The 25,937-nt window shown below is 62.4% G+C and overlaps 1 protein-coding gene across 1 annotated transcript; it reads right to left on the bottom strand.

Moving 5' to 3' along the window:
• Positions 1–114: 114 nt before the first annotated feature.
• LOC115916657 (glutamate receptor ionotropic, NMDA 2D-like) lies at positions 115–24,576 on the bottom strand. The gene is made up of 14 exons (XM_030970371.1): positions 24,510–24,576; positions 21,577–22,004; positions 19,983–20,575; positions 18,876–18,990; positions 16,828–17,039; positions 16,102–16,258; positions 14,871–14,988; positions 12,994–13,119; positions 11,520–11,584; positions 10,074–10,234; positions 8,113–8,300; positions 3,868–4,097; positions 3,160–3,226; positions 115–170 (listed from the first exon to the last, which is right to left on the bottom strand). Exons 2-14 carry the CDS (start codon positions 21,988–21,990, stop codon positions 115–117), a joined length of 2,502 nt encoding a protein of 833 aa, XP_030826231.1. The 5' UTR covers positions 21,991–22,004; positions 24,510–24,576.
• Positions 24,577–25,937: the final 1,361 nt, after the last annotated feature.

Raw genomic sequence — 25,937 nt, forward strand, 5'->3', positions numbered from 1 at the left:
TCACCTGCGGGTCACAGGATCACCTGTGGGGTCACAGGGTCACCTGTGGGGTCACCTGCAGGGTCACAGTGTCACCTGTGGGGTCACAGGGTCACCTGTGGGGTCACCTGCGGGTCACAGGGTCACCTGTGGGGTCACCTGCAGGGTCACAGTGTCACCTGTGGGGTCACCTGCGGGGTCACAGGGTCACCTGTGGGGTCACAGTGTCACCTGTGGGGTCACCTGCGGGGTCACAGTGTCACCTGCAGGGTCACAGTGTCACCTGTGGGGTCACAGGGTCACCTGTAAGGTCAGTGTCACCTGCAGGGTCACCCATGGGGACGTGGTGCCACCTGTGGGGTCACAGTGTCACCCACAGGGATGTGATGTCACCCACAGGGATGTGGGGTCACCTATGGAGTCACAGTGTCAGCTGTGGGGTCACGGTGCCACCCATAGGGACATCGTGTCACCCACAGGGTCACAGTGCCACCTGCGGGGATGCGGTGTCACCAATACGGTCACAGTGTCACCCACAGTGTTGGTGTCACCCGTGGGGACGGGCATTGGTTGGTGTCACCCACGGGGTCACAGTGCCACCAACGGGGATGTGGTGTCACCTGTGAGGTCACAGTGTCACCCACAGGGTCACAGTGCCACCAGTGGGGTCACAGTGTCACCCACAGGGATGTGGTGTCACCCACGGGGTCACGGTGTCACCCAGTGTTGTGATGTCACTCATGGGGACAGGCATTGGTTGGTGCCACCGATGGGGTCACGGTGCCACCCGTGGGGACAGGGACACACCGAGCTGTCCCTGGGGCTCTGTTGGTGGCCCTGGTGTCACCCTTGGGGACACGGCTCATGTCCGTGGTGGCACTTTAGGGACGAGGGGACAAAACGTGACCTCAGCGGGGACCTGTCCTTGTCCTCCTTGGTGACACCGTGGGGACTGTCACCATCATTGTCACCTCGGTGCCACCTCGCTGTCCTTGTCCTCACAGTGTCACCTCCTGGGCCACAACCACCTTGTCACCGTTTGTCCTCGTTGTCACTCGGTGCCACCGGGACCCGTCCTCGTCCTCCTGGTGTCACCTCACGGGGACTGATCCGTGTCCCCACTGTCACCACGAGTGCCACCAGTCCTTGTCCTCGCCGCTGTCCCCGTGGGTGCCTCGGGGACGTGTCCCTGTCCTCGCTGCCACCAGGACGTGTCCCTGTCCCTGCCGCTGCCACCACGGGCTCCTTGTGGGTGCCACTCCATGGGGACACGTCCTTGTCCCCGCCGTCCTTGCCAGCGTCACCCGGGTGACATCTTCCTCCTCCTCCTCGGTGCCACCACAGGGACCCTCCTGGTCCTTGTTGTCCCCGTGGCTGCCTCGCTGTCCCCGTTGTCACATCAGGTGCCACCCGCCGTGTCCTTGTCCTCGCTGGTGTCACCTCAGGAGCCGGGGGGGCCCCTCCGTGTCCTCATTGTCACCGCGGGGGCCACCAGAGTGTCCCCAAGGGCCGTGGGGGTGTCCAGGGTGTCCCCAAGGTGTCCCCAGGGTGTCCCCAGGGGTGTCCCCTCTCTCCCAGAGGTGTCCCCTCTGTCCCGGGGGTGTCCCCACAGTGTCCCCAGGGTATCTGGGAGTGTCCCCAGGGGTGTCCCCACTGTCCCCAGGGGTGTCTGGGGGTCCCCAGGGTGTCCCTTCTGTTCCCACGGTGTCCCAGCGGTGTCCCCAGGATATCTGGGAGTGTCCCCAGGGGTGTCCCCTCTTTCCCGGGGGTGTCCCCAGGGGTGTCCCCTCTGTCTCTGGGATGTCCCCTCGGTGTCCCCTCTGTCCCAGGGGTGTCTCTGGGATGTCCCCAGGGGTGTCCCCTCTGTCCCGGGGATGTCCCCTCGGTGTCCCCACTGCCCCGCCCCCCCCCGGTCATACCTCGGACTCGAGGCTGGAGAAGTGGGCGGAGCCTCTCCGGGCCCCCAGCGGCTCCGCCCCCCCGCGCCCCCCCCCGCAGCTGTGGTGGGGGGGGGGTTGGGGAGGGGACGGAGCCCCCCGGGGGGGATGGGGGGGGTGATGGGGGTGGGGGGGGTGGCGGTGGGGGGAGGGTCCCCAGAGCCCCGCCCCTCCCCAGAGCCCCGCCCAGGCCCCTCCCCCCGCCCCCCCCCACGCGCTCAGGTCCTCGAGGCTGCGCGAGGCCGGGGGGGGGCGGCGCGCGCAGGGGGGGCCGTGCCGGCGGGGGGGCGGGGGGCGCCCCCCAAACCCCCCCCAGGGCCCCCCCCCCCAATAACCCCCGATCCCGGCGTGGTGGGGGGGGGGTTCCCATCCCTGCCCCTCCCCCCAGTCCCGGAGCCGCTCGGCCGAGCAGCTGCGGCAGCGCGGGGGGAGGGGCGCGTAGTGCGGGGGGGGAGGGGCAGGGGACCCCAAGAACTCCAGGCTGCCCCACCCCCCGTAGCCGCCCCCCCCCCAGGGACCGCCCCCCCCCAATTTCTCGGCCGACCAGCAGCGCCCCGGGGGGGGGGGAGGGGTCCCCGCTCTCGGCCCCCCCGCACGGTGCAGAAATAGGGGGGGAGGGGCAGGAGGGGGGGGGGGGGAGCACCAGCACGGCGGGTGGGGGGGGGGGGGTCTGGGGCGGGGGAGGGGCGGGGGGAGGGGCGGCCTCGCACCCCTCCGAGTCCGAGTCGGAGATGTCGGGGTACAGCGGCGGGGGGGGCGGGGCCAGGTGCGCGGGGTGCCCCCCCCGGCACAGGTGAGGGTGGGGGCGGGGCCGCAGCAGGGGCTGAGCCTCGGGGTCCCCTCCCCCAGCGCGGGGGGCGGCGCGGGGGGGGCGCGGGGGGGCTGCGCTCGTCCTCGTAGCTCAGGCGCGCGTACGCGAACGGGGGGTCGGGGTCGTCCCGGGGCCCCCCCCCCGAGCCCCCCAAAGGCTCGTAGTGCCCGCGGGGGGGGGCGCGGCGGGGCCAGGGGGGGGTGAAGGGGTCCGGGGGCGTTGCGGGGGGGTAGCGGGGAGGGAGCGGGACCCCCGGCCCGGCCGAGCCCCTGCGGCTCGATGGGGCCGTAGAAGCGATGGAAGGAATCGGGGGGGCCCCCCCGGCGGGAGGAGGGGGGGGGGAGGGGGCGCCAGCGCTCGGGGGGGGGGCGGCGGTCGCGGGGGGGGGTGGGGGTGGGGAGGGAGGGGGCGTGGGGGGAGGGGCGGGCGCGCAGGGGGCGCGGAGCGCGTGGGGGGGGGGCGTGGGGGGCTCCTCGGCGCTGCAGCAGCTGTACATGCCCTGGGGGGGGGAGGGGACAAAGGGGACATTGGGGACATTGGGGGGGGCAGTGGGTGTCCCCACCCTGCGCCCTGATGTCCCCCCACGTCCCCGTGTCACCCCCGTGCCGCTCCGTGTCCCCACAGGGCCCTTTGTCCCCTCAAGGTCCCCATGTCCCCCCAGTGTCCTCCCAATGTCCCCAAGGTTCCCAGTGTCCCCATCCGCCCAGTGTCCCCAATGTCCCCACATCCGCCCAGTGTCCCCCAGTACCAGCCATGTCCCCACTGTCCCCGATGTCCCCAATATCTCCATCCCCCCAATGTCCCCCGTGCCCCCCAATGTCCCCAATGCCCGCACTGTCCCCAATCCCCCCGATGTCCCCAATGTCCCCACTGTCCCTCCATCCTCAATGTCCCCATTGCCCCCAACCCCCACAATGTCCCCAATGTCCCCACTGTCCCCAATGTCCCCAGTGCCCCCAATCCCCCCAATGTCCCCAATGTCCCAAATGTCCCCAAATGTCCCCAAATCCCCATAATGTCCCCAATTCCCCCAGTGTCCCCAATCCCCCCAATGTCCCCAAATGTCCCCAATCCCCCCAATCCCCCCAATGTCCCCAAATGTCCCCAAATCCCCGCACTGTCCCCATGATGTCCCCGTACCCTGCTGATGGCCAGCAGGCAGCGCAGCCGCCCAGGTGTGCCCAGGTGCCTCAGCTTCCAGTGCACCAGGTGCTCCCAGGCGAACACGAGCAGGCTCAGCCCCATGGCCACCAGCAGCATGTAGAACACCCCGGCCATGTTGTCGATGTCCAGCTTGCTGCTCATCACCTCCAGCTTCTCCTGGTGGCAGATCCCCGACAGCCAGAGCCGCTCCAGCATCTCGATCTCGTCTGGGGTGGGGCAGGCACGGGGGTCAGGGGGGCCTGGGGGGCATCTCGGTGGGGGGGTTTTGGGGAATTTCAGGGGGTTTGGAGGCTTCTCAGGGGGGTTTGGAGGCATCTCAGAGGGGTTTGGAGGCATCTCAGAGGGGTTTGGAGGAATCTCAGGGGGGTTGGAGGCATCTTGGGGGGGTTTGGAGGCATCTCAGAGGGGTTTGGAGGCATCTTGGGGGGGTTTGGAGGCATCTCAGAGGGGTTTGGAGGAATCTCAGGGGGGTTTGGAGGCATCTCGGGTGGGTTTGGGGACATCTCAGGTGGGTTTGGGGACATCTCAGGGGGGTTTGGAGGCATCTTGGGGGGGTTTGGAGGCATCTCAGAGGGGTTTGGAGGAATCTCAGGTGGGGTTGGAGGCATCTTGGGGGGGTTTGGAGGCATCTCGGGGGGGTTTGGAGGCATCTCAGGTGGGTTTGGGGACATCTCAGGTGGGTTTGGGGACATCTCAGGGGGGTTTGGGGGCATCTCAGGGGGGTTTGGGGGCATCTCAGAGGGGTTTGGAGGAATCTCAGGGGGGTTGGAGGCATCTTGGGGGGGTTTGGGGACATCTCAGGTGGGTTTGGGGACATCTCAGGGGGGTTTGGGGGCATCTCAGGTGGGTTTGGGGGCATCTCAGGTGGGTTTTGAAGATCATCTGGAGGGTTTGAAGGTCATCTTGGTAGGTTGAGGGGTCATTTTTAGGTGTTAGAGGGTCCAAAACCCCTCTGGGACACCCCAAACCCCCCAAAAACACCCCCAAATCCCCCCCAAACCCACCGTCCCCCAGGAGCTGGAGCAGGGCCAGGTCCACAGGGCGTTTCCAGCAGGATCCCAGGACACCCTAAACCTCCCAAAGACCCCCCAAAATCCCACTGGGACACCCCAAACCCCCCAAAGACCCAAACCCTCCGGACACCCAAAACACCTCCAGGACACCCTAAAATTCCACCAGGACCCCCTAGAGCCCCCCAAACCCCCCTAGAGACCCCCAAACCCACCGTCCCCCGGGAGCTGGAGCAGGGCCAGGTCCACGGGCCCCACAACCTCCCGATCCCCGGTGGGTGGTCTTCCTGCCCCTTCCCCATCCCGGAAAGCCCTCGGGTCGAGCAGCTGCGGCAGCGGGGGGAGGGGCGTGTAGTGCGGGGGAGGGGCAGGGACCCCTGCTATCCTAGGCTGCCCCACCTCGAGCGCCCCCAGGGGACCGCCCCCCCACCCCCCCGACCAGCAGCGCCCCGGGGTGTGGGAGGGGTCCCGCTCGGCCCCGCACGGTGCAGAAATATAGGGGAGGGGTGCAGGGGGGGGTGGGGGGGAACAAGCACGGCGGGTGGGGGGCGGGGGGGCTCGCGGGGAGGGGGGGGGGGAGGCCTCGCACCCTCCCCGAGTCGAGTCGGAGATGTCGGGGTACAGGGCGGGGGGGGGCCAGGTGGTGGGGTGCCCCCCGCACAGGTGAGGGTGGGGGGCGGCAGGGGCTGAGCCTCGGCCAGCCCTCCCCCAGCGCGGGGCGGCGCGGGGGGCGGGGGCTGCGCTCGTCCTCGTAGTTTCAACACGCGCGTACGCGCAACCGGGGGTGGGGCCGGCCCTCCCCGAGCCCCCAAAGGCTCCGTAGTGCCCGCGGGGGCGGGGGGCCAGGGGTGAAGGGGTGGGGGGTTGCGGGGGGTGCGGGGGAGGGGAGGGGACCCCCGGCCCGCCGAGCCCCTGCGGCCCGATGGGGCCGTAGAAGAATGATGGAAGGAATTGGGGGCTCCCCGCGGGAGGAGGGGGGGGGAGGGGGCGCCAGCGCTCGGGGGCGGCGGTCGCGGTGGGGTGGGGGAGGGGGGGGGGGGGGGGGAGGGGGGGGCGCAGGGGGCGGAGCGCGGGGGGCGTGGGGCTCCTCGGCGCTGCAGCAGCTGTACATGCCCTGGGGAGGGGACAAAAGAGGACATTGGGGATATTGGGGGGTGCGGTGGGTGTCCCCACCCCGCCCCCTGATGTCCCCCCCCACTCCCCTGACCCCCCGCGTCAGCCCATGTCCCCACAGGGCCCTTGTTCCCTCAAGGTCCCCTATGTCCCCCAGTACCCCCTCCCAACGTCCCCAACTCCCAGTGTCCCATCCCGCCCAGTGTCCCCACATACCCTCACATCCCCCAGTGTCCCCCAGTACCAGCCATATCCCCACGTCCCCCAGTCCCCACACTCCATCCCCAACGTCCCCTCTGTCCCCAATCCCCACGCCCCAAACGTCCCCAACTCCTCTAGTCCCCAATATCCCCATTCCCTCCATCCTCACAAAACCCATTGCCCCCAACCCCCACACAATGCCTCCACCGTCCCCACTGTCCCCACACCCCAGTGCCCCAATCTCCACCCCAATGCCAAATTCCCCAAATATCCCCAAATCCCCCATATCTTACCCCACTCCCAGTGCCCCAACCCCAATGTCCCCAAAGTCCCCAACCCCAACCCCCCAAGTCCCCAAATGTCCCCAAACCTCGAGTATCCATGATGCTCCCCGGCATCTCACATTGATGGCCAGCAGGCAGCGGCCGCCCAGGTGTGCCCAGGTGCCTCAGCTTCCAGTGCACCAGGTGCTCCCCAGGCTTAACACCGAGCAGGCTCAGCCCCATGGCCACCAGCAGCAGCAGAACACCCGGCCATGTAGCCGATGTCCAGCTTGCTGCTCATCACCTCCAGCTTCTCCCTGGTGGCAGATCCCCACAGCCAGAGCCGCCCAGCATCCTCGATCTCGTCTGGGGTGGGGCAGGCACGGGGGTCAGGGGGCCTGGGGGCATCCGTGTGGGGGGGTTTTGGGAATTTCAGGGGGTTTGGAGGCTTCTCAGGGGGGGTTGGAGGCATCTCAGAGGGTTTGGGGCATCTCAGAGGGGTTTGGAGGAATCTCAGGGGGTTGGAGGCATCTTGGGGGGTTTGGAGGCATCTCAGGGGGTTTGGAGGCATCTTGGGGGGGTTTGAGGCATCTCAGAGGGGTTTGGAGGAATCTCAGGGGGTTTGGAGGCATCTCGGGTGGGGTTTGGGGACATCTCAGGTGGGTTTGGGGACATCTCAGGGGGTTTGGAGGCATCTTGGGGGTTTGGAGGCATCTCAGAGGGTTTGGAGGAATCTCTAGTGTGGGGTTGGAGGCATCTTGGGGGGGGTTTGGAGGGCTCGGGGGCTTGGAGGCATCTCAGGTGGGTTTGGGGACATCTCCAAGGTGGGTTTGGGGACATCTCCAGGGGGTTTGGGGGGCATCTCAGGGGGTTTGGGGGGGCATCTCAGAGGGGTTTGGAGAAATCTCAGGGGGTTGGAGGCATCTTGGGGGGTTTGGGGACATCTCAGGTGGGTTTGGGGGCATCTCAGGGGGTTTAGGGGCATCTCAGGTGGGTTTGGGGGCATCTCAGGTGGGTTTGAAGATCATCTGGAGGGTTTGAAGGTCATCTTGGTAGGTTGAGGGGTCATTTTTTAGGTGTTAGGGTCCAAAACCCCTCTGGGACACCCCAAACCCCCAAAAACACCCCCAAACCCCCCCAAACCCACCGTCCCCAGGAGCTGGAGCAGGGCCAGGTCCACAGGGCGTTTCCAGCAGGATCCCAGGACACCCTAAACCTCCCAAAGACCCCCAAAATCCCACTGGGACACCCCAAACCCCCCAAAGACCCTCCGAAACACCTCCAGGACACCCAAAATTCCACCAGGACCCCCCTAGAGCCCCCAAACCCCCTAGAGACCCCCAAACCCACCGTCCCCGGGAGCTGGAGCAGGGCCAGGTCCACGGGGCGTTTCCAGCGGGATCCCTCTGCAGGGCGATGCCATAGGGGACCCCAAAACCCCTAAAACCCCTAAAAATGCCCCAAAAAAACCCAAAAAAACCCCAAACCCACCGTCCCCCAGGAGCTGGAGCAGGGCCAGGTCCACGGGGCGTTTCCAGCGCGATCCCCTCTGCAGGGCGATGCCATAGGGACCCCAAATCTCCCAAAAACCCCCTAAAAACTCCCCAAAAAACCCCAAATCCCCCCAGACCCACCGTCCCCCAGGAGCTGGAGCAGGGCCAGGTCCACGGGGCGTTTCCAGCGCGATCCCCGCTGCAGGGCGATGCCGTAGCCGGTGGAGGCAAAGACCTTCCCCGAGCCGATGGTGACGAGCTTGCAGCCCTCCTCCTTGCGGGCCATGTAGTTCAGCACGGCCGCGTCGTAGATGAAGGCGTCCAGCTTGCTGCGGGACACGCCCACCGGGATGAGCCACGCCCACTGCTCGGAGACCCCGCCCACATAACGTAAAACCCGCCCACGGCTTCATCTGTGCACTTAACCCGGCCCCCTAAGCTCCGCCCACAGTGTATAGGCCACGCCCGTGCACATCCGGCCCCGCCCACAGCCTCACCTGTGCCTCAATGCCCCGCCCACAGCCTATAGGCCACGCCCATGCACACCAGGCTCCGCCCACTGCAGCTAAACCCCGCCCACAGCCTCACCTGTGCACTAAGCCCCGCCCACAGTTTCACCTTAGGGAAACCCCTAAGCCCCGCCCACATTGTATAGGTCATGCCAATGTGGCTCCGCCCACAGTCCTAAACCCCATTCACGGTCTCCCTGCGCATTAAGCCCCGCCCACAGTGTCACCTATGGTGACATCAATCCCCACAAACCCCGCCCATCACCCATGGGTCACGCCCATATTGCCTAAACCACGCCCACACACCCACCTGTACACTAAGCCCCGCCCGTAGACCGACATCACCCCCCCGTACTCAAGCCACGCCCACAAAACCACACCCACAGCATAAATTATCCATCAGCCACGCCCATTTACCATCAAGCTCCGCCCACTGCCATAAAGCCCCACCCCATCCCCCTTAAGCCCCTCCCCTTCTGCAAAGCCCCCGCCTCTATCTGGGTCTGTCCATCATATGCCACGCCCACCCCAGCCACGCCCATCTATCATAAGCCACTCCCCCTCACAGGCTCCTCCCACCCCAGACCACACCCCCAGTTCTCCCTTTTTAGTGCCCATTCCCCATTTTCCCATTTTCCCCCATTTTTTCCCAGTTTCCCTCTTCACACCCCATTATTTTCCCCTGTACCCCATTTCCCCCTCATTTTTCCCCACTTTTCCCCCCGGTTTTCCCCATTTCCCCATTTTCTCCTATTTTCCTCTTTTTCCTCCCATACCCCATTTTCCCCCACTTTTCCCCCTTTTTCCCCAGTTTTCCCTCCATTTGGCCTCCCCATTTCTCCCCAATTTTTCCTCCATTTTTCTCCCATCTCCTCCCCCCCATTACCCCATTTTTCCCCATTTTTTCCCCATTTCCCCTGATTTCCCCCCCGTACCCCTTTTTTCCGCTGTTATTCCCCTCATACCCCATTTTTCCCCATTTCCTCCCATTTTCCCCATTTCCTGCAATTTTTCCCCATTTCCCCACATTATTTCCCCCCTTACCCCATTTTCCCCCCGTTATTTCCCCCCTGTACCCCATTTTCCCCCATTTTTCCCTCCCTTTTCCTTCCCCATTTCCCCTTTTTTTTTTTTTTTTTTTTTTTTTTTTTTCCCTTTTCCCCATTTTTCCCCATTTTTTCCCCATTTTCCCCATTTTTCCCCATTTCCCCCATTTCCCCATTTTCCCCCATTTCCCCATTTTCCCCATTTTTTTTTTTTTTTTTTTTTTTTTTTTTTTTTTTTTTTTTTCCCCATTTCCCCCATTTCTTTTTTTTTTTTTTTTTTTCCCCATTTCCCCATTTTCCCCCATTTCCCCCATTTTCCCCCATTTTTCCCCATTTCCCCCCTTTTCCCCATTTCCCCCCATTATTTATCCCCATTTCCCCCATTTTCCCCCCATTTCCCCCCATTTTCCCCCATTTCCCCATTTCCCCCATTTCCCCATTTCCCCCATTTTTCCCCCATTTTTTCCCCATTTTCCCCCATTTCCCCCAATTTTTCCCCATTTTTCCCCATTTATTCCCCATTTTTCCCGATTTCCCCCGGTTTTACCCGGTTTTGAGGTGCTGCAGCGCGTCCTCCACGCCGCGCTGGTTGTAGCGCACCATGTAGCTGTGCATGGCCGGGTAATTGCTGCGGATGTTCTTCTCCGTGGAGCCGTTGGGCACCGTGCCGAACTTCAGAGGGGGGTACTGCTCCTGGGGCCGCTGGAACTGCCCCCAAAACCCCAAAAATCACATCAGAAACCCCAAAAATTACATCAGAAACCCCAAAAATCCATGGGAATGTGCTAAAACAAACCTGGGCCAACAGGGACCCAAAAACATCCACCAAACACCCAAAAACACCACCATGAACTTCAGAGGGGGTGCTGCTCCTGGGGCCGCTGGAACTGCCCCCAAAACCCCAAAAATCACATCAGGAACCCCAAAAATCACATCAGGAACCCCAAAAATGACATAAGGAACCCCAAAATTACATCAGGAACCCCAAAAATCACATCAGAAACCCCAAAAATCACATCAGGAACCCCAAAAATCACATCAGAAACCTCAAAAATTAATGGGAATGGGTAAAAAACCACCCGGGCCACCAAACGCCCAAAAGTGACACCCAAAACTGACCCTCCTGGTGTCCTCCTGGTGTCTCCCTGTGACGTCCCCTCGATGTCCCCCTGATGTCCCCTCTGTGTCCCCGTGGTGTCTCCTCGATGTCCCCCTGGTTTCCCCACAATGTCCCCCCAGTGTCCTTACAGTGTCCCCCAGTGTCCCCACTGTGTCCCCTCGATGTCCCCATGATGTCCCCCCCAGTGCCCTCACAGTGTCCCCCACAGTGTCCCCACAGTGTCCCCGTGGTGTCCCCCAGTGTCCCTCTGATGTCCCTGTAGTGTCCCCATGGGTGTCCCCCCAGTGTCCCCCTGGTCCCCCCGGTTTTCCCCAGTGTCCCCCCTGTCTCCCCCGTGGTGTCCCCACAGTGTCCCCCCTGGTTGTTCCCCTGGTGTTCCTCTGGTGCCCCACAGTGTCCCCACAATGTCCCCACAATGTCCCTGTGCTGTCCCCCTGGTCTCCCCGCCGTGTCCCTGTGGTGTCCCACCTGATGTCCCCCCAGCGTCCCCGTGGTGTCCCCTCGATGTCCCCCTGGTCTCCCCCCACAATGTTCCCCTGTCCTCTCCCATCCCCCCAGGCCCCAAAGTGCGTCCCGGTTGTCCTCGCGTTGTCACGCGCGAGCGGACACGGTGTCCACGATCTCCTGGATCTGAAGGCCGCCATGGCCGTGTAGCGGGAGGAAGACAATGCCAGACCAGCAATGATCTTGCTGGTGGTGCCTTTTGGGGTTCTCCACGGGCACCGAGTTTTGACACCAGCCCACAGCGCCGATGCTGCCTGGTGAAGGTGGAGCACCCGCCTGGGGAAATGGGGTCCACGACGACAGGGTCACAGTCCAGGGGGTGAGGGGCCCCTGCACCTGGGGACCCTTCACGGGACACAGGGACAGTACACAGGTGACACCAGCCCACAGCAGCCAGATGGACTTGCTGATGGTGAAGGTGGAGCCACCCGCGCCTGGGGGGACAGGGGACATGGGGACAGGGTCACCTGGGGTCACCTGGGGTCACACAGGGACGCCTGGGGACAGGGGACACCACAGGGTCACACAGGGACAAGGTGCCACCAATGGCCACAGCAGCCAGATGGACTTGCTGATGGTGAAGGTGGAGCCACCCGTGCCTGGGGGGACAGGGGACATGGGGACAGGGTCACCTGGAGTCACACAGTGTCACCTGGGGACAGGGGACACCACAGGGTCACACAGGTGCCACCAACACCAAGAGCAGCCAGATGGACTGGCCAATGGTGAAGGTGGAGCCACCTGCACCTGGGGGGACAGGGGACATGGGGACAGGGTCACCTGGGGCCCCCTGGGGTCACACAGTGTCACCCGGGGACAGGGGACACCACGGGGTCACACAGGGACAGGGGACACCATGGGGTCACACAGGGACAGGGGACACCACAGGGTCACACAGGTGACACCAGCGCCCACAGCAGCCAGATGGACTGGCCAATGGTGAAGGTGGAGCCACCCGCACCTGGGGGGACAGGGGACATGGGGACAGGGTCACCTGGGGCCCCCTGGGGTCACACAGTGTCACCTGGGGACAGGGGACACCACAGGGTCACACAGGGACAAGGTGCCACCCATGGGCACAGCAGCCAGATGGACTTGCTGATGGTGAAGGTGGAGCCACCCGCGCCTGGGGGGACAGGGGACATGGGGACAGGGTCACCTGGGGTCACACAGGGACAGGGGACACCACAGGGTCACACAGGACACCAGGTGACACCGCCCACAGCAGCCAGATGGACTGGCCGATGGTGAAGGTGGAGCCACCTGCACCTGGGGGGACAGGGGACATGGGGACAGGGTCACCTGGGGTCACCTGGGGTCACACAGGACAGGGACACCGGGGTCACACAGGGGACACCAAGGCGACAGCAGCAGATGGACTTGCGATGGTGAAGGTGGAGCCACCCGTGGCGGGTGGGACAGGGGACATGGGGACAGGGTCACCTGGGGTCACCTGGGGTCACACAGGGACAGGGGCCACCAGGGGTCACACAGGGACAGGGGACACCACGGGGTCACACAGGGACAAGGTGCCACCAATGGCCACAGCAGCCAGATGGACTTGCTGATGGTGAAGGTGGAGCCACCCGTGCCGGGGTGGGACAGGGGACATGGGGACAGGGTCACCTGGGGTCACCTGGGGTCACACAGGGACAGGGGACACCATGGGGTCACACAGGGGACACGAGGGGACAAGGAGATGCCATCAACGCCCAGAGCAGCCGATGGATTTGTCACCGGTTAATGTGGAGCTCCCCAGCCCTGGGGGACACCTGGGGACACTGAGGGTCACCTGGGGACACCAGGGGGTGACACGGGGACAGGGGGACATGGGGACACTCACGCTGGCCGCTGGCCAGGCTCCGGTTGTAGCGCACGGGGCTGAAGTACTCGAAGATGAAGACGGTGACGGCCACCACGGTGAGACACATGACGAACATCATCACCCACACGGCCGGGCTGTACGGCTCTGCGGGGACATCGGGGACATTGGGGACATCGGGGACATTGGGGACATTGGGGGACACATGGTGAGACATGAGGAACATCATCACCCACACGGCGGGACGCGGGGCACCTCAGGGACATTCGGGGACATCGGGGACATCAGGGACATTGGGGACATTGGGGGACACATGGTGAGACGCATGACGAACATCATCACCCACACGGCCGGGCTGTACGGCTCTGCGGGGACATCGGGGACATCGGGGACATCAGGGACATTGGGGACATTGGGGACATCAGGGACATTGGGGACATTGGGGGACACATGGTGAGACGCATGACGAACATCATCACCCAATACGGCCGGGCTGACATTGGGGACATCGGGACGGGGACATCGACGCGGGGACATTGGGGACATCAGGGGACATCGGGGACATTGGGGACATCAGGGACATTGGGGACATCAGGGACATTGGGGACATTGGGGGACACATGGTGAGACGCATGACGAACATCATCACCCACACGGCCGGGCTGTACGGCTCTGCAGGGACACTGGGGACATTGGGGACATTGGGGACATCAGGGGGACATCGGGGGACATTGGGAACATTGGGGGACATCAGGGGGACATTGGGGACATCAAGGGGACATGGGGACATGGGGGATTCCAGTTGGGTTTTGCAGATCCCAGTTGGGTTTTTGGGATCCCCATTGGGATTGGAGGATCCCAGTTGGGTTTTGAGGGACCCCAGTTGGATTTTAGAGGATCCCAGTTGGGTTTGGGGGATCCCAGTTAGGATTTTGGGGGATCCCATTGGGACTGGGAGTTCCCAGTTGGGATTGGAGGATCCCAGTTGGGTTTTGGAGATCCCAATTGAGGTTTTTGGGGTCCCCAGTCAGGATTTGGGGTTTTTGGGGTACCCAGGAAGGCAGAGGGGGACACGGCGCCGTTGCTGTGCGACACCATCACGCTGATGTCAGTTGAGTTTTGGGGGATCCCAGTTGGGACTGGGAGTTCCCAGTTGGGTTTTAGGGGATCCCAGTTGGGTTTGGGAGATCCCAGTTGGGATTTGGGGGTCCCAGTTGGGATTCTGGGGTTCCCAGTTGGGATTTTGGGGATCCCCATTGGGATTGAAGGATCCCAGTTGGGTTTTGGAGGATCCCAGTTGGGTTTGGAGGATCCCAGCTGGGTTTGGGGGATCCCAGTTGGGATTTGGAGGATCCCAGCTGGATTTTGGGGGATCCCAGTTGGGATTTTGAAGGATCCCAGTTGGATTTTGTGGTCTCAATTGGGATTTGGAGGAATCCCAGTTGGGGTTTGCAGATCCCAGTTGGGATTTTGGGGTCCCAGTTGGGGTTTTGGGGGTCCCAGTTGGGCTTTAGAGGATTCCAGTTGGGACTGGGGGATCCCAGTTGCGTTTTGAGGTATCCCAGTTGGGTTTTGCAGATCCCAGTTGGGATTGGAGGATCCCAGTTGGGTTTTTGGGATCGCAGTTGGGATTTTGGGGATCCCCATTGGGACTGGGGGATCCCAGTTGAGGTTTTTGGGGTCCCCAGTCAGGACTTGGGGTTTTTGGGGTCCCCAATCAGGATTTGGGGTTTTGGGGGTACCCAGGAAGGAGGAGGGGGACACGGTGCCGTTGCTCCTGGACACCATCACGCTGATCCCAGTTGGGTTTTGGAGATCCCATTTGGGGTTTTTGGGGTCCCCAATCAGGATTTGGGGTTTTGGGGGTCCCCAATCAGGATTTGGGGTTTTGGGGGTACCCAGGAAGGCGGAGGGGGACACGGTGCCGTTGCTCCTGGACACCATCACGCTGATCCCAGTTGGGATTGGGAGATCCCAGTTGGGATTGGGTGATCCCAATTGGGGTTTTTGGGGTCTCTTTGGGGTTTTTGAGGTCCCCAAGTCAGGATTTGGGGTTTTTGGGGGTCCCCAGTCAGGATTTGGGGTTTTGGGGGTACCCAGGAAGGCGGAGGGGGACACGGTGCCGTTGCTCCTGGACACCATCACGCTGATCCCAGTTGGGATTGGGAGACCCAGTGGGATTGGGTATCCCAATTGGGGTTTTGGGGTCTCTTGGGGTTTTTGGGTCCCCAGTCAGATTTGGGTTTTGGGGTCCCAGTCAGATTTGGGGTTTTGGGGGGTACCCAGGAAGGCGGAGGGGGCCGTGCCGTTGCCTGGACACCAAACTGACCGTGGATGGGAGATCCCAGTTGGGATTGGGTGATCCCAGTGGGGTTTTGGGGTCTTTGGGGTTTTTGAGGTCCCCAAACAGGATTTGGGGTTTTGGGGGCGTCGCCAGGGGATTTGGGGTTTTGGGGGTCCCTGCATGGCCTGCCCTGGACACCATCACCTGCCCAGGGGGCCCCCCATTGCCATTGGGTGATCCCAATGGGGTTTTGGGGGTTTTTGGGGTCAAACACATGGGGTTTGGGGTCCCCAATCAGGTTTTGGGGTTTTGGGGGGTACCCAGAAGGCATGTCCTTCTCCTGACACCATTCCTGATGCCGGTCTCCACGTCCCGAGACCCCCCATCCCCATGGTCAGGAGCGATGGGTGTCCACGGTAGGGCTTTGAGGGGTGGTGGGGGGGGTGCAAGAGGGGGGGGGCCATTTTTTGGGGTACATGGTCCCCATGGCCCCTGGGGTTCCCGCCCCCCCATCACCATGGGTTCCCGGGGGGGTGGGGCAGGTGTTTTTGGGGTCCCACCTCCCTCCATGCCCTCCCTGGGTGTTTTACCCCAGGCCCCATCACCATTAGGTCTCCATGGTGGGGTTTGGGGTATTTTTGGGGTACAGAGTGGTATTTTTGGGGTACATGGAGGTGTTTTTGGGGGTCCCACCTCCCACCATGCCCTCCCTGGGGGTCTCTCCCCACCCCCTTTCCCATAGGGTATCCATGGTGGTTTTTGGTGTATTTTTGGGGCACATTGGGCTATTTTTGGGGTACAAAGGGGTATTTCTGGGGTACAGGGAGGTGTTTTTGGGGTCCCACCTCGCCCACCATGCCGTTCCAGACGCCGTCGATCTTCTTGCCGTGCTTGCCGTTGGTGACCAGGTAGAGGTCGTAGGTGAAGCCCAGGGCCCGCGCCAGGCGCTTCAGGATGTCGATGCAGAAACCTTTGCAGCACTTCTTCTCAAAGGGCGGGGGGCTGCAGGGGACCCCAAAAGTGGTGGGGGCACCCCCAGGGTCTTGGGGACACCCCCAGGGTCTTGGGGACACCCTCAGGGTGGTGGGGACACCCCCAGAATGAGGACAGCCCCTGGGCAGTAGGAACAAACCCAGGGTGTTTGGGACACCCCCAGAGTGGTGGGGACACCCCCAAGGCCAAAGTGCCACCTCCAGGGGGACAGTGCCACCTCCAGGGGGACAGTGCCACCTCCAGAACACAGATGTGTCCCCCACCTGGGCAGTGCCACTCTCACATGCCCCACGTGTCCCCCACATGTCCCAGGTGTCCCCCAGGTGTCCCTCAGGTGTCCCCCAGGTGTCCCCACCTGGGCAGTGCCACCCCCAGGTGTCCCCCAGATGTCCCTCAGCTGTCCCAGCTGTCCTGCACCTGGCAGTGCCACCCCCAGGTGTCCCCTACCTATCCCAGGTGTCCCCACCTGGGCAGTGCCACCCCCAGGTGTCCCCTAGGTGTCCCCTAGGTGTCCCCACCTGGCCGTGCCAGCCCCACCTGCCCCACCTGTCCCCCAGGTGTCCCCGCGGTGTCCCCACCTGGCGGTGCGGTTGAGCTGGCGCCGGCAGGGCACGGAGTCGCGGATGCAGGTGCCGGTGGCGGGGTCGATGTTCTCCACGATGACAAAGGGACGTTCCTCCAGCGTGGCCACCGTCAGGTGCCGCCCGTCCTCCACGGGCTGCAGGAACCGCCCGTAGCGCGACCACACCGGGTACTTGAGCCTCAGCACCTGCTGCTCCCAGCTGCCCACCTGGGGACAGGTGGGGGCACGTGGGGACAGGTGGGGACAGATAGGGACAGGTGGGGACAGGTCATTGTGTCACCATGATGGGATGTCACCACCTACAATGTCACCACCTACAGTGTGACCACACTGGGTACTTGAGCCTCAGCACCTGCTGCTCCCAGCAGCCCACCTGCACACGTGGGGACAGGTGGGGAGAGGTGGGGACACGTGGGGACAGGTGGGGAGTGGGGACAGGTGGGGACACATGGGGACACGTGGGGACAGGTCATTGTGTCACCACCTACAGTGTGACCACACTGGGTACTTGAGCCTCAGCACCTGCTGCTCCCAGCTGCCCACCTGGGGACAGGTGGGGACACGTGGGGACACGTGGGGACAGGTCATTGTGTCACCACCTACAGTGTGACCACACTGGGTACTTGAGCCTCAGCACCTGCTGCTCCCAGCTGCCCACCTGAGGACAGGTGGGGACAGGTGGGGACAGGTGGGGACAGGTGGGGACACGTGGGGACACGTGGGGACACGTGGGGACACGTGGGGACAGGTCATTGTGTCACCATGATGGGATGTCACCACCTACAATGTCACCTCCTACAGTGTGACCACACCGGGTACTTGAGCCTCAGTACCTGCTGCTCCCAGCTGCCCACCTGGGGACAGGTGGGGACAGGTGGGGACAGGTCATTGTGTCACCATGATGGGATGTCACCACCTACAATGTCACCACCTACAGTGTGACCACACCAGGTACTTGAGCCTCAGCACCTGCTGCTCCCAGCTGCCCATGGGACAGGGGCTGGGTGTGGGGACATTTGGCGACAGGTGGGGACAGTGTAAGGTACTCCTCCCAGTATGTGGGGACACTGCAGAGCGTGGACAGGTGGAGGGACACAGGTCATTGTGCCACCATGATGGGATGTCACCATGCCAAGGTGTCACTGCTAGGACAATGACAGTGGGCAACAGGCAGAGGAAATGTCACCGTGCCAGGGTGTCACCTTGGGGACAATGATGCCATCACCGTGGTAGGGAAATGGTGGGGAAGAGGACAAGGTGTCACCATGAAGGGACATTCCTGCTGGGGACAATAACAGGATCACTTGGTGGGACCCCAGCCAAGGTGTCACCATGAAGGAACATTCCTGCTGGGGACAATGACAGCATCACTTGGTGAGCACCCAGCCAAGGTGTCACCATGAAGGGACATTCCTGCTGGGGACAATGACAGCATCACTTGGTGGGACCCCAGCCAAGGTGTCACCACGATGGGACATTCCTGCTGGGGACAATGACAGGATCACCTTGGTGGGACCCCAGCCAAGGTGTCACCACGATGGGACATTCCTGCTGGGGACAATGACAGCATCACCTTGGTGGGACCCCAGCCAAGGTGTCACCATGATGGGACATTCCTGCTGGGGACAATGACAGGATCACCTTGGTGGGACCCCAGCCAAGGTGTCACCATGATGGGACATTCCTGCTGGGGACAATGACAGCATCACTTGGTGGGACCCCAGCCAAGGTGTCACCACGATGGGACATTCCTGCTGGGGACAATGACAGGATCACCTTGGTGGGACCCCAGCCAAGGTGTCACCGTGACAGGGCAGGAGGCCGAGCCGTGTCCCCGTCACTGCCCAGGTGTCACCGCCACCTCCGGGTGCCACGTTGTTGTTGTGACAACCCAGCGTGACAGTGGGATGAGGGGGCGGGACGGTGAACAGCAGATGGCACCAAGCCCTGGGGACGCTGTGGTGGCATTGTCACCGTGCCCAGAACTCCAACACTGAGCAGACGGGCACCTGGGGACACCCCTGTCCCCAAGGTGACACTCACCACCTCCCAGGTGCGCTCCTTGTTGAGGGAGATGACGACCAGCGAGGGGTTCACCAGGTACCCGTCCTCGTTGAAGGAGAAATCCTTCTCTCCCCACGTGATGTTCATGAAGTACCTGTCCAACGTGACCCCAAACGTGTTTAGAGTCACCTGAATGTCCCCAGCATGACCCCAAACGTGTTTAGGGTCACCTGAATGTCCCCAGCACATCCCCAAGAGTGTTTAGGGTCACCTGAATTTCCCCAACCCAACCAAACCCCAGTCACAACCATGTCTAGGGTCACCCAGCTGTCCCCAACCTACTTCCAACCACGTCTAAAGCCATCTGAATGTCCCCAACCCAACTGTCCCCAACCCAACTGTCCCCAACCTAACCCCAACCACGTCTAGAGACACCTGAACATTCCCAACCCAACTGTCCCCAGATGAACCCCAACCATGTCTAGAACCACATCTAGAGCCACCTGAGTGTCCTCAACCTAACCCCAACCACATCTAGAACCACCTGAATGTCCCCAAACTGTCCCCAAACCAACTGTCCCCAACCCAACTCCAACCCTGTCTAGAACCACCTAAATGTCCCCAACATCCCCAAACCCCAATTGTCCCCAACCCCACTGTCCCCAACCATCTAACACTGAATCCCCAAACCAACCATCCCCAAACCCCAGCTGTCACCACTCCAACAGTCCCCATTCTAGCCCAAACCATGTCTAGAACCATGTCTAGAGCCACTTGAGTGTCCCCAACCTAACCCCAACCATATCTAGAACCACCTGAATGTCCCCAAACCAACTGTCCCCAACCCAACTGTCCCCAACCCAACTCAAGCATGTCTAGAACCACCTGAATGTCCCCAACCCAACTGTCCCCAACCCAACCATCCCCAAATCCCAACTGTGCCCAACCCAACTGTCCCCAACCTAACCCCAACCACATCTAGAACCACCACTACCCCCCCACCACCCCCAAACCCCACCGCCACCTGTGCAGGTTGTCGTTGATCTGGGTGACGTTGGGCGCGCAGCAGTCGTTGTTCAACTGTCCCCAACCGAACCCCAACCCACCTGCCACCCCCCCAACAGCGCCACCACCCCCAGCCGCCACCTGTGCAGGTTGTCGTTGATCTGGGTGACGTTGGGCGCGCGGCAGTCGTTGTTGAACTCGGGGATGAAGCCGTAGTCGCGCAGCAGCGCCTCGGCGCCCTTGGCCACGATGGCCACGCCGTTGTGCACGCGGTGCTGCAGGTCGTCGCGCCAGCCGGCCGACAGCACGGCGAACAGCCCGGCGGGCACGTGCTCGGGCAGCTGCTCGCTTCCCCCCAGGTTGGTGCCCACCACGAACCAGATGTAGCCGGGCCCGGTGAGGCCGGCGTCGCGCGCGGCGCGGAACACGGCCTCGGCCTCGTCGCGCGAGCAGTAGAGCAGCCGGATCTGCGCCGAGACCTCGCGCAGCTGCCGGCGCGTCCGGGCGCCCTCGGGGTCGTCGGTGAGGTTCAGGGTGACCACGCCGCGGTGCTCCCAGCCGATGAAGCTGCTGTCGGTCAGCACCTCCACGTAGTCCACGAAGTCCTCGTAGCCCGGCAGCAGCGTGGTGACCACGGCGAAGGCCGTCCAGTCGTACTCCTCCAGCACCTCGAAGATCACCTGGAGCTGCTGCTCCGTGGAGGAGCCCAGCTGCAGGAAGGTGGAGCCCTTCTCCTGTGGGCGTGGCAGGGTGGGGGACACAGGGTGGGGACAGTCACGTTGGGGACAGTTGGGTCACACCAGGGTTAGGGACAGTTGGGTTGGGGACAGTCACGTTGGGGACAGTTGGGTCACAGCAGATGTGGTTGGGGTTAGGGACAACAGGGTTGGGGACAGTCACGTTGGGGACAGTTGGGTCACACACCAGGGTTAGGGACAGTTGGGTTGGGGACAGTCACGTTGGGGACAGTTGGGTCACAGCAGACGTGGTTGGGGTTAGGGACAGTTGGGTTGGGGACAGTCACGTTGGGGACAGCTGGGTCACACCAGGGTTAGGGACAGTTGGGTTGGGGACAGTCACATTGGGGACAGTTGGGTCACAGCAGACGTGGTTGGGGTTGGGGGACACAGGGTGGGGACAGTCACGTTGGGGACAGTTGGGTTGGGGACAGTCACGTTGGGGACAGTTGGGCCACAGCAGACATGGTCGGGGTTAGGGACAGTTGGGTTGGGGATGATCAGGTGTTGGGGTTTGGGGACCACGGGGTTGGGGACAGCTGGGTGGATCTACAGGGATGTTTGGGTGACACTGGACACGGTTGGGGCTTGGGGACTGTTGGGTCGGGGACAGTCACGTTGGGGACAGTTGGGTCACAGCAGACGTGGTTGGGGTTGTGCTGGGGACATTCAGGTGGCCCTAGACACAGCTGGGGACATCTGGGTGACTCTAGACAGGGTTGGGGACATTCAGGTGACTCAAGACACAGTTGGGGTTAGGTTGGGGACAGCTGGGTGACACAAGATATGGCTGGGGTTGGGTTGGGGACAGCTGGGTGGCTCTGGACACAGCTGGGGACAGTTGGGTGCCCCTAGACAGGACTAGAGTTGGAGACAGTTGCATTGAGGACATCTGCTCGGTTCCAGCTCCACCTGGGGATATTCAGTTGTCCCTAAACCCACTTGGGGTCACCTCGGGTGTCCCTAAACCCGCTCAGGGTCACCTCGGGGGGCGTCACCTTGGGCGTGAGGACGATGGCGGAGCCGCCGTTGACGCCAATGATGGGCACGGAGGTCTGGGCCGAGATGAAGTCCAGGATCTGCGCCACGGCCTCGGAGCGCGTGTCGTCCTCGAAGACGACGCCGTGGATGCGCAGCGAGCTCAGCACGTCGCACAGCCGCACGATCAGGCTGCGCGGGTTGGTGTCGTTCAGCACCACCCCCACCGGGTTCACGTCCAAGGAGAAGTTCCGGAAGGTTCCGGGCGCCAGGCGGGGCCCGGCGGGGCCGTAAGAGGCCCCGCTGAGGATCACGGCCACGTTGAGCGTGCGGCGCGGCGCCGCCGGCGGCTCCAGGAAGGGGCTGGCGCAGGCCAGGGCCAGGGCGAGCAGCATCCTGCCGGCGGGGACGGGGACCGGGACCGGGGGGCTCATGGTGCCACCACGCCCTGTGGGGACACCAGCACCCACCAGTGACCACCGGTGACCACTGGTGACCACCAGGGACCACCAGGGACCACCAGTGAGCACCGGTGACCACCAGTGACCACCAGTGACCAGCAGTAACCACCAGTGACCACCAGTAAGCACCAGTACCCATCAGTGACCACCAGTAACCACCAGTAACCAGCAGTGACCACCAGTGCTCACCAGTAACCACCAGTGCCCACCAGTAACCACCAGTGACCACCAGTGCCCATCAGTGCTCACCAGTGACCACCAGTGACCACCAGTAACCAGCAGTGACCACCAGTAACCACCAGTGACCACCAGTAACCACCAGTGCCCATCAGTGCTCACCAGTAACCACCAGTGACCACCAGTAACCACCAGTGCCCATCAGTGCTCACCAGTAACCACCAGTGACCACCAGTAACCACCACTGCCCATCAGTAACCACCAGTGACCACCAGTGACCAGCAGTAAGCACCAGTAATCACCAGTAATCATCAGTAACCACCAGTGACCACCAGTAACCACCAGTAAGCACCAGTAACCATTAGTAATCACCAGCAACCACCAGTGACCAGCAGTAATGACCAGTAACCACCAGTGCCCACCAGTAACCACCAGTGACCACCAGTGACCACCAGTGACCACCAGTAACCACCACTGCCCATCAGTAACCACCAGTGACCACCAGTGACCAGCAGTAAGCACCAGTAATCACCAGTAATCACCAGTAATCATCAGTAACCACCAGTGACCACCAGTAACCACCAGTAAGCACCAGTAATCATTAGTAATCACCAGCAACCACCAGTGACCAGCAGTAATGACCAGTAACCACCAGTGCCCACCAGTAACCACCAGTAACCACCGGTGACCACCAGCAACCACCAGTAACCACCAGTAATCACCAGTGCCCACCAGTGCTCACCAGTAACCACCAGTGCCCACCAGTAATCCCAGTAACAGCCCAGCACAAAAGCCCGTTACCATCCCCTGGACAGCAGGGACGAACCCCCCTCGCTGTCCCCAGGATGGGGGGGGACACGCACACACAAATCTGTCACTGTCCCCAAAACACTGGGGACAAATCCCTGTCACTGTCCCCATGGCAACAAGGTGACGAACTGCTTTGTCCCCAAAGCAGCGGGGACAAACTTGTGTCACTGTCCCCAAAACGGTGGGGTGACAAACCTGTGCCAGCAGGTGACAAAACCCTGTCACTGTCCCCAGAACAGGGGACCAAACTCCTGCCACTGTCCCCAAAACAATGGGTGACAAACCTGTGCCAGTAGGTGACAAAATCCTGTCATTGTCCCCAAACCAGCAGGTGACAAACCCCTGTCACTGTCCCCAAAACAGCAGGGACAAACTGGGGCCAGCAGGTGACAAACATCTGTCACTGTCCCCAAAACAATGGGGACAAACACCTGTCACCATCCCTGTAACAGCAGGTGACAAACCCTTGTCACTGTTCCCAAAACAACGGGGACAAACTGTGCCAGCAGGTGACAAACCCCTGTCACTGTTCCCAAAACAATGGGCGACAAACTCCTGTCACTGTCCCCAAACCAGCAGGTGACAAACCCCTGTCACTGTCCCCAAAACAGCGGGTGACAAACCCCTGTCACTGTCCCCAAGACAACAGAGACAAACCTGTGCCAGCAGGTGACAAAACCCTGTCACTGTCCCCAGAACAGGGGAACAAACCCCTGCCACTGTCCCCAAAACAATGGGGACAAACCTGTGCCAGGTGACAAATCCCTGTCACTGTCCTCAGAACAGGGGGACAAACCTGTGCTGGTGGGTGACAAACCCCTGTCACTGTCCCCAAAACAGCAGGTGACAAACTGTGCCAGCAGGTGACAAACCCCTGCCACTGTCCCCAAAACAACAGAGACAAACCTGTGCCAGTAGGTGACAAAACCCTATCACTGTCCCCAAAACAATGGGCGACAAACCTGTGCCAGCAGGGGACAAACCCCTGTCACTGTCCCCAAACCAGCAGGTGACAAACCCCTGTCACTGTTCCCAAAACAATGGGTGACCAACTCCTGTCACTGTCCCCAAACCAGCAGGAACAAACCGCTGCCAGCGGGTGACAAACCTGTGTCATTGTCCCCAGAACAGCAGGGACAAACCTGTGCCAGGAGGTGACAAACCTCTGTCACCACCATCCCCAGAACAGCAGGAGGGGACAAACCCCTGTCCCCATCCCCACAGCAGCGAGGACAAACTGTCCCCGTGCCGGAGGGGGACACAACCCCCGTGTCATTGTCCCCACACCCCCTGTGTCACTGTCCCCACAACCCCCGTGTCATTGTCCCCACGCCGGCAGCAGACAAAGCTGTGTCACCGTCCCCGTGACAACGGGGTGACAATTCAATGTCCTCACCCCCCTCTGTGTCCCCCTCCTGTCCCCTCCGTGTCCCCACCCCTGGTGCCACCCCTGTGTCCCTTCCGTGTCCCTTCCGTGTCCCCTCCGTGTCCCCTCCGGGTCCTACCTGGCCCAAGCTCCTCTCGGGGGGGCTCTGCCTCATCTCGGCCGGGGGGACAACACAGAGGGGACAATGCGGGGGTTGGGGACACTGGGGGGGTTGGGGACACTGGGGGTTGGGGACACACACACAGGGGGGGTTGGGTTGGTGGCTGCACCTGGGGGAGGAGGGGACAGTGAGGGGGGGGGAGGTCCCACCCTTCCCTTCCTGCCCCACCCTCCCCCCAAAAGCCCCAAATGTCCCCCAAAATATCGGATCCCACCCCCCGGTCTAAACTCCCATCCCAGTTTACCCAGTTGGTTCATCCTGGGCCACCCAGTTGGATCCCAGTACCCCCAGTGCCGCTCTGACACCCCCCAGATGGATCCCAGTCCCTCCGAGTCCCCCAGACTGGTCACCAGCGCCCTCCCAGTTAAACTCCAGTATCCCCCAGTCCCCCCCAGTCCTTCCTCACATCCCATTCTACTGTCCCGGGTCCCAGCTCCTCCCAGTCCCTCCCAGTATCCCCCATTCCGCCCCAAATCCCTCCCAGTATCCCCCATTCGGCCCTAAATCCCTCCCAGTCCCCCCAAATCCCATTCCAGCCCCCCTGCAGTTCATCCCAGTTCATCCCAGTTCCCCTTCCATCCCTTCCCAGTGCCTCACAGCGAGATCCCAGCATTCCCCAGTTACGCCCAGTCCCATTCCAGTCCCTCCCAGTTCACCCAAATCCCATTCCACTGCCCCCCAGTCCCATCCCAGTCCCCCAAACTGGTCCCAGCCCCCTCTCCATCCCCTCCCAGTCCCCCCAGTCCCATCCCAGTCCCCCAAACTGGTCCCAGCCCCCTCTCCATCCCCCCCCAGTCCCATCCCAGTCCCCCAAACTGGTTCCCAGCTCTCTCTCCATCCCATCCCAGTCCCTCCCAGTCCCCTGCGACGAGACCCCGGCACCTCCAATTCCCCCCAAACCCTCCCAGTGCCCCCCCAGTTGGACCCCGACCCCCCCAACTGGTCACCATCTCCCCCCTCACCCCCTCCCAGCGCTCCCAGTCCCTCCCAGTGCCTCCCAGTGCCCCCCAGTCCGGCCCCGCCGCTCCCCCCCCCGGCCCTGCAGCACCCGCTGCCGCTCGCAGAATACTAATAGGGCAGGCGGGCGGTGCGGCGGGGCCGCCTGTCTGTCCGTCTGTCCGTCCGTCTGTCCCCGTGTCCGTCTGTCCCTGCCCTCCCGGGGGTATCGGGGTGTCCCAGCCCGCGGGGAAAGGGAAGTGGGGGGTTTGGGGTGTTGTAGGGTGGGGGGCTGTGGCGGTTTTGGGGTGTCAGGGCGTTGTTGGGGTGTTGCTGGGGTGGTTTTGGGTTTTTAGGGGTGTCGGGGGGTTTGGGGGTGTTGAGGGGCGCCAAGGGGATGCGGGTTGTTTGGGGGTGTCAGGGTGTTGTTGTTGGGGTGTCTGTCGGGGG

This window comes from Camarhynchus parvulus, unplaced genomic scaffold, assembly GCF_901933205.1.
Source record: "Camarhynchus parvulus unplaced genomic scaffold, STF_HiC, whole genome shotgun sequence".
NCBI lineage: Eukaryota > Metazoa > Chordata > Aves > Passeriformes > Thraupidae > Camarhynchus > Camarhynchus parvulus.